General features: G+C 46.8%; 1 protein-coding gene across 7 annotated transcripts in view; it reads right to left on the reverse strand.

Moving 5' to 3' along the window:
• SPTAN1 (spectrin alpha, non-erythrocytic 1) overlaps nt 1-12,029 on the reverse strand; it is a 58,410-nt gene extending 46,381 nt beyond the window's left edge. For 5 of the 7 annotated variants that reach the window (XM_070378896.1, XM_070378895.1, XM_070378891.1 and 2 more), the window contains exons 1-3: nt 9,140-9,187; nt 1,273-1,512; nt 157-282 (exon numbers count right to left, since the gene is read on the reverse strand). In XM_070378896.1, coding sequence (XP_070234997.1) covers nt 157-282; nt 1,273-1,512; nt 9,140-9,172 — 399 coding nt within the window. In that variant the 5' untranslated portion in view covers nt 9,173-9,187. Of the gene's footprint in view, nt 1-156; nt 283-1,272; nt 1,513-9,139; nt 9,188-11,783 lie in introns of those variants that run through there. The other 2 variants (XM_070378893.1, XM_070378894.1) reach the window with 2 other exon arrangements.
• Nucleotides 12,030-20,405: the final 8,376 nt, after the last annotated feature.

Raw genomic sequence — 20,405 nt, forward strand, 5'->3', positions numbered from 1 at the left:
GCTACGGGGAGCTCCATTAGGGTACTTCACAAATTCCTTTAAGAAACTAGGAGAATCTATCTCCTCAGGAACCCAAACATACAGGTAAGCATTAACCCACACCCATCCACCAGCCAGACAGAGGCAGGCCATCACGCCAGCAGGGCCCCAACTCACCCGGATGGTTTCGGATGCGAAGTGCCCTTCTGAGATCATCAGGTTACCAGTCTCATCCAGCTTCACGATGGCGCCCGAGTTGGCCTGCACCTCGGCTTCGAAGGCTTGATGCTTCTGCAGCTTGCCCTGCCGGGGGATCGTGAAGTGAGTAGCACGCCCTTCTGCTCCCCACCTCGCACCCCCGCCCAGATTATTCCTCCCCGCCTGCATCCCACTGCCTCTCATGATGGACCCTCACGCAGCATCCCACCCATCCCCTACCACCTCAATTACACAAAATTACGCCTGCGTCTACACCTGCCCCCTGAAGCCTGGCACCGAGGACCGCAACTTGGCAGACAGCAAGATGCTACAGAATATCCTCATTTGCTTCTCTATCAGGAAACTAGCCTTTATGGACATCTGATCCCTCTCAGAAGTACAGAACCATACTGAGAGCTTTTTCTTGGCAGGTACTGTTTATCCTGTACTAAGCCACTCACATTCATTCATTACATGACACTTTTTTTAGCTTGTTTTAGAAGCCATACTCTTTGAATGACTTGATTCACTACATTCCATTTCTCAGTACCTCTGTATAATCACATGCAGAGCTGGGCAGGGCCTGCCCCTTCACCAGCATTCATCATTTTCTCTTCTCAGATGACTCTGGCATAATAAAAGAACCACGGGCACAACCACTGCGCCAGTTACTAAAAAGAAGTCTCTCAACAAAATGAACGAGAAGAAAGGCTTTGTCTTTTTTTTAAAAAAAACAGCTTTATAAACTTTCACCAGCAACAACACTGTGAGTTAGCATACCTGTCTCAAAAACACATACTCCAAGAGATCAACCCAGATCTTTCCTGAAAAAAACTGAAGGATCACCAATGGTTGCCAAGCAGTGGACTGAGAACCATCAGCTTAAAGCATCCCCACAAGAGAAATTAGAACCCGCAGGACTCCACATTCGTGCTCGCTGATACGATCACTAAGGGCTTTTCAGGATCGTGAGTCAGTCCTTCCTGATGTCTGGCCTACATTCTCCCTGCCACTCAATCTCTCAAGGTCATAACTCAGTACCTATCTTTGTACAAATTTTGAGTAATGACATTTGAGCTTGCATCTCAGACGTACCTGCAGGTTGGTTGGGTCTTTGTAATTCTCATCTGAGGCAATCTGAAGCTTCTCCTGAATCCATTTCTCCAGCTCCTCAGCATCTCTTTGGAAAAACTGGAATCGGTAGGAGTCTTCAAGCTTCTGGCGCCTCAGGGTCGAGAGCTCCTTGAAGCGGTGGTATCTGTCCAGGACCTGCTGCCGCCTCTCCTGGATGTCCTCTGCTGTCTCCAGCACTTTGACCCCGCTTGGGTCCATTTTCTGAAAAGGCAGCAAGCCCTGAGTTAAGTGCAAGACACCAAAATAGACTGAATGGAGATTTAATGGAATTAGCCTCTTGGAAGGAAATAAAGAATTCTGAGGGCCTGAGCAGATAAATGAACTGCAGGCCGTCACTTCTCAGGATTTAACGGTGAAGCCCAGACCCCATGCTTCGTAAAGAACAGCTGCCCACGTGGGTCCTTCATAGGACACCTCACCAGCACTGCAGAGAGACCCGGTGAGAGACGTGAAGGAAAGAACTATGATCTGTGCTGTCAATTCTACAGAGCTTTGAGAATTCAAAAAAACACCAACTTTGGAGCTCAAAGAATTACTGAGAAATTCACTCAACAATCCTTTCATTTGGCCTGTGCATTTCATGGTGTGGAGATTAGAGAACATTTACTCTTAACTCAGCTTTTCCATCTTTCTCCATCTCAGCCTGTTACTCAGTGAAGAAAAGGGAAATGATTATAAAGTAACAGTCTTTTTTCGGTGTTAAAAAATAAAACAATAAGTCCCCTTAAAAAAATAAAGTGAGTCTTTAACATCATAAAGCAATAGAATTTACCTAAAGTAGTGGATTTCTCAGTTACCGCAAAAAAAATCAATCCTACAAGTCTTCATAGGGGTGCCAAGAGCCTGGGCAACGAACGGGCTTTACTTCCTCTGAGTGCACAAAATTAAAAATCACAGTGTATATTAAAAACAAGAAAGATGAAAAATTTGTCCTACCTGACTCTTATCTGCTCCAGTTAACCACAAACTCAGGCCAATTGAGTAGGTGGTACTTCCCCACAGCACTCAATCCACCTCAACTTTAAACTCGGATTTTCAGACAGTTTCACCAAACTTTAACGTCAAAAAGAAAACCTGACCTATTTGTGCCAGAAAGCAGTACTTGCTCATCTCAGAAATAAGCCATTTTATCCTCTAACCAAGGAAGGATGCCCAGAAGGAAACAGGTGCAGACTAACAATGAGCAAGTATGCGTGTCAGTAACACGTGACCTCGTCTGAGCGGCCTTCCCACCCTGAGCCCGACTTCCTAGAACGACTAAAAATGCCAGGTGATACTGAGATGGTCCCAAGACCCTTCTAACTTTATATTCTACAGAGAAGAGTCTGTGACTTGGTGTTAAAAAAAAAAAAAAAAGACCAGATAAGCTTTATGGTCTCTCCAGTTGTTTTTGCATAATTTACACAAGACAGAAAAATTGTGCTGCCTGAGAAACATTTGAGAGCTCTTCCCATGATCTGTTCGCCTCGCCCAGCCAACAGGAAAGGACTAGTGGGTCAAGGATTGGGTATGGAGGCCCCTGTGCGATTCCACTCCCTGCCCCCACCGGCTGGGAGCTAAACAGCACTGTTGAGTTCCGGGCAGTTTCCAGCTCTTGAGAGATTAAAGCAGCTTCAAGAGGTTTCGAGAAAAGCACGGGCATGCACCCAGCAAACTCTGAGGACTATCTTTTTATGAGGAGACCTGTCTTCTGAGGGAAAAGAATACGACGGCACTTCAGCCTTATCACCCACCATTCCTCCCAAGTTCCTCTCCAAAGAGCAACCAGTTATTTTTGTTGTTATTTTCCTACCACAAAGTCCAATTTATTTATTTGACTGTGAAGAGAAACAGATTCTTTGCCACGTCATTTCCACGGTTTGAAACCTTTCCTGGCTCCGTCTCAGAAAGGAAAGAACCCATCTTAAACTTTAGCTGGACCTTCCAACCTGGCCCAACACACCTGACTGGTAGGTCTCACCCATGGCCCCCGCCCTCCCTCTTGGCACAGAGAAATACCCTCCTCCCAAACACATTATCCTCTCTAAAGACTCCAGGCTGGTTGCTCAGGCTTCCTTTGCCAGAATGTTCTGTCTTTCCTCTGTCCAGATAACTCCCCTTCAGGTCAGTACGAGCTGAAATGAGCAACTGCAGGATCTCACCTCCTTACGAAGCTGCACTCGCTTCTTCCCTCCCTCCTTCTCAGATTTAATCACACTTCTCTGTAGATTTACACGGCACTTACATATACTTCCCGCGGTATAATTAAGACTGAGCAACGCAATATCTGTTGTGTCCTGATTCCTAGCAGACAGAGGTCATGAACAAATGTTTGCTAAGTGCTCCTGGAGCAGCAGCCCCAAGTTCACTGGTGAAGGTAAAGAGAGAGCTCAGTAGTCCACCTGGGTTTCATTTTCCATACTGTTCAGGTTAACAGCTAAATTCTGTGACTGAATGAACTGCTAGAATGTGCTGACTGAAGCTACACCACGGGGTGTCAACCTAATGACCAGACCTGAATGACTGAGCTTGGGCGGCCCACACCCAGGACAGCTGCACTCTTCACCTTGGCGGGGTGGGACCTTAGGAAATCTGGTTCGAGAAGGCAGTTTTGAGCATCTGGTTGCTGGTGGGAGGGGATGGGGGAAGGGAGAGTTAGGGAGTTTGGGATGGATGTGTACACTGTGCTGTGCTTAAAATGGATAACCAACAAGGACCTGCTGTATGGTAAGGGAACTCTGCTCAACGTAATGTGGCAGCCTGGACGGGAAGGGGCTTGGGGGAGAATGGACACGTGTATGGCTGAGTCCCTTCACTGTTCACCTGAAACTATCCCATTGTTAACTGGCTATACCCCAGTACAAAATAAAGTTTAATTAAAAAAAAATTTTTTTAAAGGCACAGTTCTGTATCATGAATAGATAGCCCGTGTCTGAAACAGTAGTTTCTATTCTGAAAACACACTTCAAGAGTCCTTCATACCAAAAACTGAGGGTGGTCTGGGCAAACTAAACATCTGTTCAGAGCAGGGTGGTGCTCGCTCACGCTGCAGCCCTAGATCGTCAGCTTCTTTGGGAGAAGGCTGACTTCGACAGGGATCTTGACAAGAATCACTACCGTGTCCGACACATTTACTAGAATGTAAACACTTCACTCATTCACCTGTGTTTTCTGCTCCAGGCAGATCCTGCATCAGACTCCCTCATCAACCCTGGGTGGGTCCACTTCCCTGAGCAGAAAACTCCCTCTCAAATGTTCTCCATCGCCCCCCCCCCAATCTGATCAGTTAATACCATTCAACCCCTCCAAGCCTCAGGCAGCTTGTCCTCTCTGCAGTCCTGAAGCAAACACCCTCACTCCCTCTCTCCCTCTTAGAGCATCACCATGTCCCATTCTGCCGTGTGATTACTGTTTTCCCCCTGTGTTTTGGTAAGTTCTCTAGGGAATTCCCTGGTGGCTCAGATGGTAAAGAATACGCCTGCAGTGCCGGAGACCTGGGTTCGATCCCTGGGTTGGGAAGATCCCCTGGAGGAGGGCATGGCAACCCACTATAGCATTCTTGCCTGGAGAATCCCCATGGACAGAGGAGCCTAGCAGGCTGCAGCCCACGGGGTCACAAAGAATTGGACATGACTGAGTGACTGGGGAATTTAGAGTTCCTAAGGAACTATTAAAAAAAAAGACCTTATCTTACTCTCTGACCACAGAACTTGGCACCTATTTAGACAGTCAATTACACACTGAATTTGGAAATAAAGAAGCTGCTGTCACTTCATTATTAAGTGATCAGGAGAAAGAAGGTCATCTAATAAGCAAGTGGTGGAGCTAGGGTGACCCAGGATGCTCTGGTTCCCAGAACAGCATGCTAGAAACAGGGATTCTAACATGATCGGAGCTGATGCCGTTACTTTTTAATTTCTTTTACTACCGCTTATCTTGTCCATCACCACCTGAGGGGAGGAAAAAGGAAGGAGGATATATGAATTATTTTATAAAAAATCAAAATTACTTTGAGATTGAGCCTTTCCTTTAAAAGTTTTTTTTTTTTTTTTAATGTGGGCCAGTTTTAATGTCTTTACTGAATTTGTTACAAAATTGCTTCTGTTTTATGCTTTGTTTTTTTTTTGGCCACGAGGTATGTGGGATCCTAGCTCCCTGGCCAGGGATTAACCTACACCCCCTGTACTGGACGGTGAAATCTTAACCACTGGACTGCCAGCAAAGTCTCAAGATTCAGTCTTCTTAAAGTTAGTAAACAATTAGGATTAAGAATAATTTATATACTTGCTCTGTTCTCATCTCTCCGGAAACAGTTAAGATGGAGGAACAGCAGGAAACTGTGTGTCTACTTTGATTGCTTATATTGATTGCTTATAAAGTTTCCAAGGTATGTACAGGTAGTTACGCCTGTGACTACAGCTCCCCTGCGGGTGCCTTTCTGCAAGATGCCCAGTCTCTGGTGTCTGTCCTGCCACCCCTTAAAAGAGGATTCACTGCACTTCCCTTAGCTGTCATGGAAATCTCTGCTCACATTTGAAAGCAGCCCTTTACGATGAATAAAAGAATGCCCAACATAATACTGCAAAGGGTCCCCCTGAGCAAGCCCCCCTGCGTGGGTTCCACTTGCCCATCTGACCCTACCAATCCAGGGAGACAGTCCAGTGAGGCCCTGCTGAAATTAACCAACCTAAAAGGCCCTCTTTGTCACCCCAGTGAAGTAGAACAAGTCAATTCTATACCAAGTGCTCTGGGCAGGCAAGAATGGACTTTTCTTTCCTGCAGTAGATCAGCTGATGGCAGGAGGTGGGAGCTCTGCCAAGTCTCCAGGCAGCCGGGCATCTGCAAGCCAGCCGCACTCGCCCTCTGCTGTAATCACACCAGACACCAAAGACAGGTTCGAGGCAGCTCCTGCTACCCCTTCGCCTGACAGGGAGCTGTCCCCATACAAGTTCCAGTTTCTCTGGCTCCTAAGAGGGCCATTTCCACAGACTACATTGAACACCAGAACAAATTTCTTATCGACAACAAACTATTGCCACTCAAAGGCACTACGACCTCTGGCCCAAAACTCTGAGAGTTGGTGGAATTTTCTGCCGTCTGCCAGCGTGCTGCACACACTGCAAGGACTCCGCCCCCAGCCAGAAATTCGCAGCTGACTGATAAGATGACTCCACAGAGAAAGCTCTGAGCTGTTCCCAGCCTTAATGGGATTAACACCTTTTGAAAGCTAGAAAGGAAGACTTTGGGAAATGTGCCATTAAAACACACACACACACACACACAAACCAATCTCCAACCATACAGACCTACCTACAGACTCCACTAACTGCCTAAAAACTGCAAAGGAGCCGAATTCCAGGACAGTGATCAACCGACTGCTTATCTCAAAGCACCAGAAGGACTCTGATTTTGTCAATCAGGTCTACGTTTGCGGAGAATGAAGGAGGGGAAGTGAACGGCTGGATGTATTCTCTGTGTAAGGACAGCTTCCTATTTAAGGTAACTGAAGGAAAAAAGGTCAGATTTTGGCAACTAATTATTAGAGAAGACTGGCTATTTTTAAATGCTGCAATGCAGCAAGAGTGTTGCTGCATCATTCAGCAAGTAACGTGAATTGAGCACAGGGGATCACACAGGAATCACAACTATGCCCTCTATTATAATAAATCAAGAAGACTTGTCAGCATTCATACAACACTGCTAGATCTCTGGGAAGAAAGTGGGTGTCTAAAGATGTGAGCCTTGGCTAGGAAGTTCTAGTTCAATTTAAAGCCATGCATGAGAAGGGTTTCTCATAACCAACACCAACTTAATACACATTATCAACTGGAAACGATCCCTACGAAAGAAGCTGGCCATTAATTCCTATCTTTGTCTTCCTGATGATCACCCACAGACAGCTATTTGAGGCACTCCTTGGTACCTAGGGAATTCTGTAAAGCCTTATCCTAATCCACAGAGGCTACAAAACCATGGTGTGAGGGGAGGGGTCTGTCCCTGGAGAGTGGGGAGAAGGAGTGGGAGGGAAGGATACTGTTAAGCAACGGAAAAGACGGCAGAGACTTTCAAACCAAAGGTCAAACGCTTTGAACCCTGCACACCGGGTACCTGCAGTGAAACAGCAGCTTAGGACACCTTCACTCGATCTCAGAGAGTGGAAGAATCCAGTCAGGAGAGTTTCTCTATGGAACCTCAGAAGAGAATACAATTGTGTCCAAGGCCAGAGGAGTCACTATTTGGAAACAGGGTGGGGATTGCAGACATCTTAGTGAACTGAACATCTTAGCCAGTTGAGCTTGCCGTGAGGACAGGGGCGTTTGGAGCACTGCAGAATGAATTCAGAGCCCAGGCAGGACACCAGATACACTGTTTTTTTTTTTTTTTTTTGCACAGGCAAAGGGGTTTTCGGGACTAACAGAATGAGGAGAGCATTTGGCTCTACAGAAAAATTCATAAACATCACCCAGGGCAAAAGGTCAGAGGAAGCATCTGTCGGTTTTGTGTTTGTTGCTTAGTCAGAGCCCAAAGGTGCAGAACCAACAATGCCCTTTCTCCCTGGCTTAGAAAGCCAGCACATTTCCAAAGCAGGAGAACGACATCCATGGATGTGGAAGAGCTCCCCCAGAACAAAGCACCAAAGAATTAATTAGTGCCAGCACCCATAAAATCTGATGCTAATTGATTCTCAGATTAAGTGAACTGACTCAAAACCAGCTCAGCTACAGATTTTAGTGGTAGGCCTGAGGTAAGCAGAGAGGTAACTAGTACATAACTTAATTTCAACCATGGGAAAGCCAGAAATATTTTTGCTTAAACCACATTCCAATCAGGATTGTAGATGTGCACGTCAGCCTTCAGCTTGGTTAATTCAGTTGAACCTGTTAGAAGGATTCTGCAGAGGTGAGCAGGGATTCAGCTTAAAGCAGCAAAAGATGCATTCATACTGCACTGCATCAAAATCCAGAAACATGGTTGAGAAAACTTACTCCTGAATGCCTCAAACACTACCTTGCTGCTACTTACCTTTTATAACCTGTAAAATTCAGATGAGAGGTATTTAAGTGCAAAATATTGTTACTGAAATTCAAAATAGGAAAAAGGTATCATGTGCCCATTTTTATAAACCTTGCTTAATTATCCAGTCTGATTTATAAAAGGGCTTGCCTTGGATTTATCACCCATAATCACAGGAAATTTGCAGAGTTTAGGGTTCTGCTTATGAGATATCAAGACACTAATTTTAAGCACTTTTCTTTTGGAAAAAGGTCCAATTTAGCAAATACTCAAATACTGTACGTGTATGAAAACATAGTGAGTTTTTTAAACATGATAATGCAAGCTCCATTTCGTTGTAAGAACTGTGGCGAAAAAAGTAAGTCAATGGAAACAGGGAACAAACCCAAGTTTACAATATTTGTCAAACTGAAAAACACTATTTTTACATGTTTTCAGATTATACTTTCTAAATATCTAAGGTACTGTGTTTAATCCCTTGGTTCTTAAGAACCAAGTAACCATAATTAAAATTAAAAAAATTAGCAAACACTACATGCAAACACCAGTAGAGTGGTAAGAAATTAATATATTCATGCCTTAATAAGAGGAAGGTAAAAAAACAAAAAGCTTTGCAAATTTGAGAATAAATCTACTAAGACTTTTGTTCAAGTAACAGCAGAGAAAAAAAACAAAAGCCCATATTCTATGTAATGTGCTTAACAGAAAGGTCATGCAGGCAGGGATTTTTTCCACCCCCTCTCTTAGGATCATTCAACCTCTGCGACATATGGTCTTCACTGCAAGCCAGGCCAAACCGAAAAAGTAACACATCTCCTGCATGCTGCTCAAATACCTGGACTCTGCGTTTACGAAACGATGACAGCATGATGGAAGAATGTGGTGTCTAAAGAGGGAGCAGGGAGAGCAAGATAACAAGCTTCTAAGGGCAAACTGAACACAGTGATTTCAAAACGAAGAACACAGATCCTGAAAGATACATGAATACAGGTACAAATCAAATTTCAGATATTCTCCCAGCGCCCTTTTCATTCTACAGGGCTTCTAAATCCCACTAGGGACTTAAAAACCCTAAAACCCACTAGGGGCTTAAAAACCCTTAAAAACCCTGAGAAAGAACCAAGGTTCCCTGGTATTAGCAGAGGTGCTGCCTTGGCCAAGTCAGACCCTCTTCTGGGTCTCAGTCTCCCCCCTTTTCAAATAATCCTGAATATACTTTTTAACACTAGACATGCCCTCCTGCCCAACCCACATCCCGATAAATGAGCTGGGATTGCCAGTATTAGATGATTTCTGTCTTCCTTTCCATTCAGTCATAAAACAGTATAACTTTGTGAAATCCTCAGAAACGAGAAAGAACTCAAGCTACAGAAATCTAACCTGGGCCTAGTTTACTGGGACACTTCCTTCACAAAACACTATTTCCTGTTCAAAGCCCCTGTGAAAGGAACATGCAAAAGAGGTACAAGTGCAGCTGTTCGGGTCCACTGGCCTCAAGTGCTCACTCTGCATGCCTCCCCTGCATTCCTGGAGTCAGCATTTGCCATCAGGACACTGCATTCTGCTACCTACTCTGACCACAGCTGATGGACCGCAGCAGACCCGGCGCATGACTAGCAGAGTCCTCGCATAGCCCACGAAGGACAGATTACAAGGCCGGCCTCGCGCCCACTGTCCTTAGCGCAGGTTCAGCGATGCCAGGACTGTGGACTATTCCTGACACCCACTTCTCAGCACCTGCAGTCGGCCCCCACAGGGAAGAAGGCAGGTAAAGGAAGAGCAGAGGAAATTCTAGCCCAGGGAACCCAAAGATATACTTAAAAACCAGCCCTCCCCATCTAAACTTGCTCATCAGATTGCCTGACAAGCTCATATTCGGAGCCTGTGACGTATCAGGTTTCTGTAATTATGAGATTACCACAAACACCCTGCCAAAGACCAAAAACATATCAAAGAATGTTACCCGGCTGATGGTTTACTGCAGGCCTGCCTCACACCTGTCCAGCAGAGAGCGAATCCACTGGCTCTCCATCTAGGTCCCTGGATAACAGCTAACACACTTTGAGGGTCCCTGGGAGTAATATTGGCCCAGTTACTAAAAAAGGCTTATAGCTAATTTCCTGCAGAGGCCTTTCCTGCAGCACATTTTTATTTTCCTGCTGCACATTTCTAAAACTTGGACTTCAATCTGACCTTTCAAAAAGCTGACATTAGCTGCAAACAAAAGGGAAAATACATGACTAGTTTGATGAGCTGGAACCTTGGCTCCATGGTTTCATACAGCTGAGTGCTCCCACTGCTGTTCTTCAGATTTTCTGTTTCCTGGCTGCAGACACCCCCACCCTTCCATCTTTGATATTCTGTTTTAGTTAAGTCCAATTGCTATGACGACGCCATTTCTCAACACATTATGAAAATATTTCATATGCTCTCTCTTCTCTTCTTCCATGACAGCCATCATGGTAAGTTCTTCTAAAATAACATGAGGAAGACAGAACAAAGGGCCTACGTAGTTTAGGATCTATTATATAAAAGAGATTTGACAAGGTGTTGCACCATCTCAACCCAGCTTTCTGAGCCATTTAATTTAAAACACATTCAACCCTTAACTTTAACAAGCCCTTTGTTTAAAATACATTCTATCCCAGTACATCAAAGAGACTTTTCAAAGCAATTTTCTTTGGGAAGCGTCTAAACCAAATTCGCAGGAACGTCTTTCAAACAAAAGGCTGCTCTGTCATTCAACACCGGCAAGGCTGCAGAATTTTATACAAATAATATTATGTCCTCGACTCAAAAGACTTGGTCTCTCGGCAAGAGGCGGGGGGGCGGAGAACTCTTAAAGCTTTTAAATTGTTTGATTTGGGTCTCATACAAAGTCAAGCGCCGCATTTTCCTGCTATCTACACGCCAATCACAGTTGGGGAAGGAAGATATGTTTATTACAGGAAAGAAAAGGAGACGGCCAGTCCTGGACCCTTCGGCGTCCACAGAAGGCCAAAGAACGGCCACAGAGGATGAAACTAAGGTCAAAGAGCCCTTTACTCCCAGCTTTTCCTCCTTCCAGGGCTGGGTAAACATTGCTGGCGGAGAGCAGGGAAAAGGAGCTGCTGAAGTCGCTCCCCACCAAGGAAGGGACTGGGGGCGGTGGCGGGGGAGCGTTCTGACGGGAGGAGGATGGGAGAAACGAAACGATCGGGGCCACACAGCCCCCGCCCCACCTGCGGCTGCCGGATGGGGCCGGGCTGGGCAGCAGTCAGGCTTGCGGGGGTGGGGTGGGGTGGGGTGGGGTGGGGTGCGGGGGGGAGGGACTCGGCGGCCTCGCCGCCCCCTCCGCCCAGTCAATGACATTCCAGCGGCCGGCGCCCAGACTCGGCCCCGAGGCTCCTTCGCAGCCCACGCGCCGCCAGCCGGTCGCCGCCGGCTCGCTCGGCTCCCCGCCCCACTTGAGAGAGAGCTGCGAGGCCCGCCAGGCTCACCTGTCCGCGCGCCGGCCCCGCCCCGTCTCAGGGGCTGTCCGGCTCGCCCCCCAGCTGTCGGCCGCCCTCGGGCCCCGCTCCCTCCCCGGGTTCGCCCGCTCCCCTCTCTCACCGGCTCCTGGGGGTGAGGGCAGTGGGTGCGTCGGGCCGGGGGCGGGGGTGCTGGGGGAACTGACGGGGCTCGGCGGCCTCGGCTCCTCGCCGTTCCCTTCCGCAGCGGGTAGTGGCGGCGACGCGCGCGCCCCGCCCCTTTTATAGGCGGCCGCGCGCGTTCCTGCGGCGGGCGGGCGCGAGCGCGGGGGAAGCGCCCGGGCGCGGCGCGAGGGGCGGGGGGCGGGCAGCGCCGGCGGAGCAAAGGGGGCGGAGCTCCCGCCGGCTCGCCGCCCGATCACCGGCGGAAAGGGCCGAGCGCACCCGGACGGAGCCGAAGCGGCGATGCAGGGCGGTGGGAGGATGGGCAAGGAGCGCGCGCGCCACGGATGGGGGTTGGTGGTGCAGTGGAGGTCGCTGCCTCCGCCCTGGATGGTGGAGGTGCTCCAGCCGCACCGCCCTCCCCGCAGCTAGCATCCTCCAGACCTGCCCCTCCCCGCCCTGCAGAAAATCTTCTGCACCCCCATCCCTCCGCCCCTGGGAGCCCTTCCAGGACTGCAGTGAAGGGCGGGGCAGGGCCATTGCTGCAGTCGGCCTGGGGATGCTGCGCGCCCCATCCGGAAAAACACCCAGTCCCAAAGGGTGAGATCACCCGTGTGCTTCTCTTCTTCCTGTGCCCTTTCCCTAGGAGAAGACTTGTGCCCGGGACTCAAGTCACCTTTCTCTCTGGTGAGGTTGGGGCAAGGATGCAGTTTAGGTCCGTCATTCTGAGATTTGAAGAGTTAATGACTTTGAATATTCTTTTATCAAGAGCTTTCTGACAGTTCGCCAGTAGAATAGGATGCATTAGTTCTATTTACAAAGACATTAAGACTCTTCTTGCCACAATTGACTTTCCTTCATGTACCAGGCACTATGCTCAACATTTCAAGTGTGTTACCTTTTTAAAAAATCTTTTTGCAATAATTTTATGATTCAAGTATTATTTCCTCAAAAGAGCACTCTGATATGGAACCTGGGTCTCTTGCCCTGGGTCAGGCAGCTAGCAAGAGGAAAAGCAAGGATTTGAATCTGGGCGGTCAGAACCTTCTTAAACAGTGTGTTTTGCCATAGGAAAGGGAGGCATTGTGATAGTGGACGCTAGGATGCCGAAAAGAAAAAGAGAGGATTTGTGGAATTTCTGTTCCTTACAGTCTTAGCAGTTTAAGGGCCTGGCTCTGTAACTAGAAGCCCTCGATTAGGAAGCCCTTTCCCCACCCCCATTCCTGGCGACAGCTGGGCCTCAGCCATAGAGAGTAACACCCAGATCATTCCTGTGCAGTCAGGCAGACCAGGAGCTCTGCAACTCAGGAAGGCCTCCGCCTGCTGGTTACTAAGCAGCGTCCCCTTTAAATAAATATAAAGACAGTAGGCACCGCACCAGGACTTGGGCCCCGGGGCCCAACCCTGACCTCCTTGGTCCTCAGTAGTTTTGGCTTCTTCCCTGTAACTGGGATTTGCAGTCAAGTTTCTAAGCTGCTCTGGCTTGAGCCCTGATCATGAAGAAAAACTCCCCTATTCCCTCACTCCCCCAGAGTGCAGAGAAAAGAAAAGGAGTGGCCACACCCCAAAAGCAGCTTTACAGAATCTGGAGGAAAAACGTAGGAGGCCGAGAGGCATTTCCTGCAATCCTCCATGCAGAGAAAACAGGCCCCGGTAACTCCTCCCTGGGGTGTGCATTTCTGGGAACAGCTGATGGCGTCCAAGGCCTTTCCTCCAGTGGGTAGCAGCAAAATGTTTAATTGAGTATTCAAGTCTGGGTGCAAAATGGCTAACACAATCATGGCTCTCCAAAATTCCCAAGACCTCCTGCTCCAGCAAAGAACGAGTCTCAAGGCCATGAACAGAAGCTGTTTAAAAAAAAAAAAAAGGAAAGATTTTTCTTTTAAATCATTCTGGCTTCTTAGTGATAGCCGGGGTTGGCTGCATTTACCAGATGCAAAACAGATTTGAGACCTTCAGAAAGAGCTTGATACAGAAACGAAAATCTCTCTTGTTGATCCTTTGTCTGATCTGAGCCATGGCCAAAACCCAGTCTCTCCAGCCCTCTGCAGTGCCCACCCACTTGTCTGCCCTGGTCGACATCTGGCACTAGCTCTGGAAACAAGAAGTTGAAAAAGCCCGTGTTCTATTGTCAGCCTCCCTCACCTCCCACCAGTTTCCCCACATGCCTAACACTCTGCTAGGTGTGGGGAGGGAGATGATAAAGCAGATACTGGCCCTCTTTGTTTTCTGAGAGACGCTCATTCAGAACAAAAATAAAAGAACAGCACAGCAGCTCTGTAACCAATCCAGTCATGTCCATCCCAGCCTCTTGAAAAGTCAGTGAGAGGAGAGTGGGGGATGACTGAATCCAAACTCCTTTTTCTTTCTTCTCTGTTTTCTTTTTGTTTTTTACTGCAATGCACAACTTGTGGGTTCTCAGTTCCACAACCAGGGACCAGGGATTGACCCCAGGCCACAGTGGTGAAAGCCCAGAATCCTAACCAGTTCGCCACCGGGGCACTCCTCCAAGCTCCTTTTTCTATTCTAGCAGTTTTAGGAAGCTTTGATATGTGCCCTTTTGATGCTTTTGAACTGTAGTGTTGGAGAAGACTCTTGAGAGTCTGTCGGACTGCAAGGAGATCCAACCAGTCCATCCTAAAGGAAATCAGTCCTGAACATTCACTGGAAGGACTGATGCTGAAGCTGAAACTCCAATCCTTTGGCCACCTCATTCAAAGAGCTGACTCATTTGAAAAGACCCTGATGCTGGGAAAGATTGAAGGTGGGAGGAGAAGGGGACAACAGGAGGAGATGGTTGGATGGCATCACTGACTCCATGGACGTGAGTTTGAGCAAGCTCTGGGAGTTGGTGATGGACAGGGAAGCCTGGCAGATGGGGTCGCAAAGAGTCGGACATGACTAAGCGACTGAACTGACTGAACTGATATGTGCCCTTAGGCGTTTACGTAGTCTCAAAACCTTTTCATGTCATTCAAGAGGTCAACTATTGGGAAACACACTAACTGTAATGATTTTTTTAAGATAATTTTATTTTAGGGGCTTCCCTGGAGGCTCAGTGGTAGAGAATCCGCCTGCCAATGCAGGAGACAGGTTCCATACCCTGATCAGATCTCACATGCCATGGAGCAACTAAGCCAGTGGGCCACAACTTTTGAGCCTGTGTGCTAGAGCCCAGGAGCCACAACTAATGAACTCACCACGTGCCGCAACTACTGAAGCTCGTGTGCCCCAGAGCCTGTGCTCCACACAAAGAGAGGTCTGCAAAGGGAAGCCCACACACTGCAACTGGAGAGTAGCCCCTGTTCGCCACAACTAGAGAAAAGCCCGCACAGCAACAAAAACCCAGCATTTAACTGTGGCTCCCAGGCTCTAGCACAGGGGCCTTCTCTGGTAGCTCAGCTGGTAAAGAATCTGCCTACAATGCAGGAGTTCAGTTCAGTCAGTCACTCGGTCGTGTCCAGCTCTTCGCGACCCCATGGACTGCAGCACACCAGGCCTCCCTGTCCATCACCAACTCCCACAGCCTACTCAAACTCGTGTCCATCACGTCGGTGATGCCATCCAACCATTTCATCCTCTGTCGTCCCCTTCTCCTCCCACCTTCAATCTTTCCCAGCATCAGGGTCTTTTCCAATGAGTCGGTTTTATGCATCAGGTGGCCAAAGATTGGAGTTTCAGCTTCAGCATCAGTCCTTTCAATGAATAGTCAGGACTGATTTCCTTTAAGATGGACTGGTTGGATCTCCTTGCAGTCCAAGGGACTCTCAAGAGTCTTTTCCAACACCACAGTTCAAAAGCATCAATTCTTTGACGCTCAGGTTTCTTTATAGTTCAACTCTCACATCCATACATGACTACTGGAAAAACCATAGCTTTGACTAGATGGACCTTTGTTGGCAAAGTAATGTCTCTGGTTTTTTAATATGCTGTCTAGGTTGGTCATAGCTTTTCTTCCAAGGAGCAAGTGTCTTTTAATTTCATGGCTGCAGTCACCATCTGCAGTGATTTTGGAGCCCCCCAAAATAAAGTCTCTCACTGTTTCCACTGTTTCCCCATCTATTTGCCATGAAGTGATGGGACTGGATGCCATGATCTTAGTTTTCTGAATGTTGAGCTGTAAGCCAACTTTTTCACTCTCCTCTTTCACTTTCATCAAGAGACTCTTTAGTTCTTTGCTTTCTGCCATAAAGGTGGTATCATCTGTGTATCTGAGGTCATACGCAATGCAATGAACCGAGACCGCAATCCAAGGAGACCTCGGTTCAATTCCTGGGTCAGGAAGATCCTTTGGAGAAGGGATAGGCTACCTACTCCAGTATTCTTTGGGTTCCCTGGTGGCTCAGTTGGTAAAGAATCTGCGGGTTCTGGGTTCAGTCCCTGGGTTGGGACAATCCCCTGGAGAAGGGAACGACTACCCACTCGAATACTTTGGCCTGGAGAATTCCATGGACTGTATAGTCAATGGGGTTGCAAAGAGTCAGACACAACTGAGTGACTTTCACTTTCACTTTGACCCAGGCTCTAGAGCACAGACCCAATAGCTGGGGTGCACAGTGGGGTGCACTTGGTTGCTCCGCAGCATGTGGGATCTTCCTGGATCAGGGATAGAGCCCTTGTCTCCTGCATTGGCAGGTGGATTCTGTACCACTGAGCCACCAGGGAAGCCTGTAATGACAGACATTTTCACTTGCTTTGGCCATGCAAGTTACCTGCCCATGTTCCCTGGGGAATCTCTCTCTCTCTCTAAAACACACACACACACACACACACACACACACAGGAAAGTTAACAGGCAAGCACTACTCTTTTTCCCCCCAAGAAGGGAACTGAGTGGAAAGTCACACTGGCAAGTGGACTGTATTCTTCCCAGATGAGATTCTGCAGAGTCAGAGCTGGCAAGGAATAGCACAACTCTTCAAAACAGTGACTGGAAGGAAGAACTTTGAAGACGTTCTGCTAAGTGGAAGAAACCAGACACAAAAGGACAAATACTGTATGATCCCACTTACAGAACTCTGGAACAGTCGAATTCACAGAGACAGAGCAGGGGTCGCCAGAGCTGCGGGCAGGGGAGAATGGGGAGCGAGGGGCAGAGTGGCTTTTGCAAGATGAGAAAGTTCTGGAGATGGATGGTGTTGATGGTTAACACAACAGTCTGAGTGTGCCTGATACCACAGAATTGTACACTTGAAAATGGATTACACCAAAAAAAAAAAAGGTTTACACTGTAAATTTCATGTTAAATTTTGAACTGTTAATGTTACGTTATTCTATGATGACTTCCTCTTTAATTAGGGGCCAGATTAGAGAACAGGACTGATAGCTGCTGGGAGCATGGACTTGACAGGTTGGTTTGCCTAACAGGATGGTAGGAGGCAGCAGGGAGGTGAGCCCCTCCCTCTCTGGCACATATTGCTGATCCAGTTTGCTTATTTCTCATATGTACTCTAATGGGATTTTTTTTTTTTTTTTTTTTACTTTTTGGCCATACTGCAAGTCATGTGGGATCTAGTTCCCTCACCAGGGATCAAACCTGTGCCCTCTGCATTAGAAATGCAGCCTTAACCACTAGGCCACCAAGGGAAGTCCCTCATGGGACCCTTTAAGTCCCATGAGTGTCTCTCTCCTTCCTTTTCATCCTAAACACACAGAATTCATTTCATAAACTATATGAAACCTTCTCAAAAATTCTAGTAGCTCCCCACTGCCTATAGAATCACCCAGACTATTTTAATATTCTGGAGCCTCCACAGACATGTGCCAATGTACCTTTCCACAGCATAATTTCCTAATGTTCTTCTCCAGACCTGAGGTTAGCCACTTCTGAAACAAGTTATTTATTCTTCCAATGTCACACTTTTGCTCATAATTTCCCGTTTAAATTAGCATGTCCTTCTTTTCTGACACCCAGATTTCAAAGATAAACCTAGGACTTGTAATAGTACAATGCACTTCCATCTGCCTCTCACCCAGCTTCAGCCAACACCAACACCCTACCATTCTTATTTCATCTAGCACTTCAGCTAGCTTACCTTCAGCACAGCTAGCTGCCCAACTTTGTTGACTTCCGCTCTTTTGAGGATCCTCCAGAAAAACTGCCTGGAGAAAGCTGCCCTGAATGAAATGGAGCTATCTTCAATGCCATTGTCACTTTTAGCTCAAACCGTCAAGCACTACAAGGACATAAACCATTCATTCTCCATTGAATTAAAACTCTACCCACCACGTCACCTATTTCAGTTTAAGAAGGAAGCATTTGCAAAATCTGGTTTAGACCCAACTTCCCATGGGTGGTATAGGTTGATGCCTTCACCGTCACCTTGGTATCACCATCCTGTTTTCAGGGTTGAATCTGTCACCTCATCAGAATTGTAGGCCTGATTTGTTGTTGGTGTTGGTGTTGTTTTTAAGGGGGGGGGGGAGAGGATTATCTTTAACATTTTTTTTAAATGTATTTTTGGCTGTGCTGGGTTTTCGCTGCTGTGCAGGGGCTTTCTCTGGTTGTGGGGAGTGAGGTACACGGGTTTCTCATTGTGGTGGCTTCTTTTGTTGTAGAGCAAGGCTCTAGGACCCACGGGCTTCAGTACTTGTGGCAGGTGGTCTCAGCAGTTGTGGCTGTTGGACTTTAATGTGCTCGGTTGCTCACTCATCTCTGACTCTTTACAACCCCATGGACTGTAGCCCGCCAGGTTCCTCTGTCTGTGGAATCTTCCAGGCAAGAATACTGGAGCAGGTTGCCATTTCCTACTCCAGGGGATCTTCCCTATCCAGGGATCAAACCCATGTCTCTTGCACTTCCTGCATTGGCAGGCAGATTCTTTACCACCAGGGGAACCCTGAGGATTATCTTTTAATTTTGAAATAATTTCAACTTTGTAGAAAAGTTACAATAATAGAAATCCCATACACTTTTCACCCAGATTTATCAATGTGTTATCATTCGATCACACTTGCTCTATTATTCTTACACATATTTGTAGATAAATATTTTCCACCTGAATTTACTTGAGAATAAATTGAGGACATCATGTCTACTTAGCCACAAGTACATTAAGAACAAGTACTTTCATTATTATAACCACAATACAATGAACAAAGTCTGGAAATTAACATTGACATAATACTATTATCTTTTTTTTTTTTTCCTGCACTATGAGGCATGCAGGATCTTAGTTCCCTGACCAGGGATTGAACTTGCATTGAACCACTGCAGGGGAAGCATAGTCTGAACCACTGAACTGCCAGCTAGGTCTCAGCATAATACTGTTATCTAACATATAGACTCTATTCAAGCTTTGCCAATTGTCCCCATGTCCTGTACAAGACAAACACACAGAGCTTTTTCTGAACCAGGTTCCAATCCAGGATCATGTACCCTACTTAGTGTAAACATCCTGAAGAAGATAAAAGGAAAACATTTCTTGAATATATCATCTCTAGAGCCTGATGTTTTTTTTAAAAAAATGGAGCCTGGTTGTAAACTAGATGAGGAATTCTTCTATAATGGGTGCTTCTGGGAGACGGTGGCTCTCATCTGCTTTCCGCAGATCCGCAGGAAACTGAATGAATGCACAGGGATTCATTTGGTGGCACAGAGAAAAGGGAAGTGAATGGCCAGGCCTGATAAGGCCCCTGTGTGAAGCTCTGTGGCTCTTTTGCTTTTCCTGGCAGAGGTAGAAGAGATCCACATCTAATCATGTCACTGCCTTCAGCATAGGAAGCTGGACAAGTGGGAGAAACCCGCAGTGCCGGGTGGGCAGTCTCCAGAACAGCTCCGTTCTTCTAACCAAGGCATGTTCTGGATTTCTCTGCCTTTGGAATTTTCAGTTTACCATCAAATTCACTTTAAAATGATGTAGGACAATGATAAGACAAAAATACGGGCACTCAGCCTAAGAAATGAGGTCAAACTTGAAAGGAAGCAAGCAGGCAGGTGAGTACTTGAATTTAAAAACAGAATGCAGTCCTGGGTGTTCTAACTCGGAGGAATCTGATGCAACTACCCACCAGAAGTTGCTGCTATCAGCCAGCAATCTTTACCTCTGGAGACAACACTATCAGCGAGCATCAAAAACCTGGCTGCCCTGATGCTCTCCTTTCTTGGTTTACCATCAAGAACCCAACAGGAATACCAAGCATCAAATGACACTTGCAAGGCTGTTAAACATGTCTACAGAAAGAAGATTCTAATACTGTAAGAGGTGTTTTCTACGGAGTGGTACAAATTTAAAGTGGAAAAGAACTTAAGAGATCATTTTGTCCAGTGACCTTTCATAATTTCATTTTTGGCAGAGCAAAACTTTGCTGTGTATAATCTTCCAAAGAACTCCAATATATATAGCACATAAAGCAAAAATGCTGTGGTGGAGAGAATCCCAGAGTTCCATGTGGGCCCATTAGTTCCACTAAAGACTGCAAATGTGAGTTGCTTAACTCCATTAAGAGGCACTGCTTACCTCCTGGTATTGATTTTCATTGTTAATAGGA

Source organism: Bos mutus, chromosome 11 (assembly GCF_027580195.1).
Source record: "Bos mutus isolate GX-2022 chromosome 11, NWIPB_WYAK_1.1, whole genome shotgun sequence".
NCBI lineage: Eukaryota > Metazoa > Chordata > Mammalia > Artiodactyla > Bovidae > Bos > Bos mutus.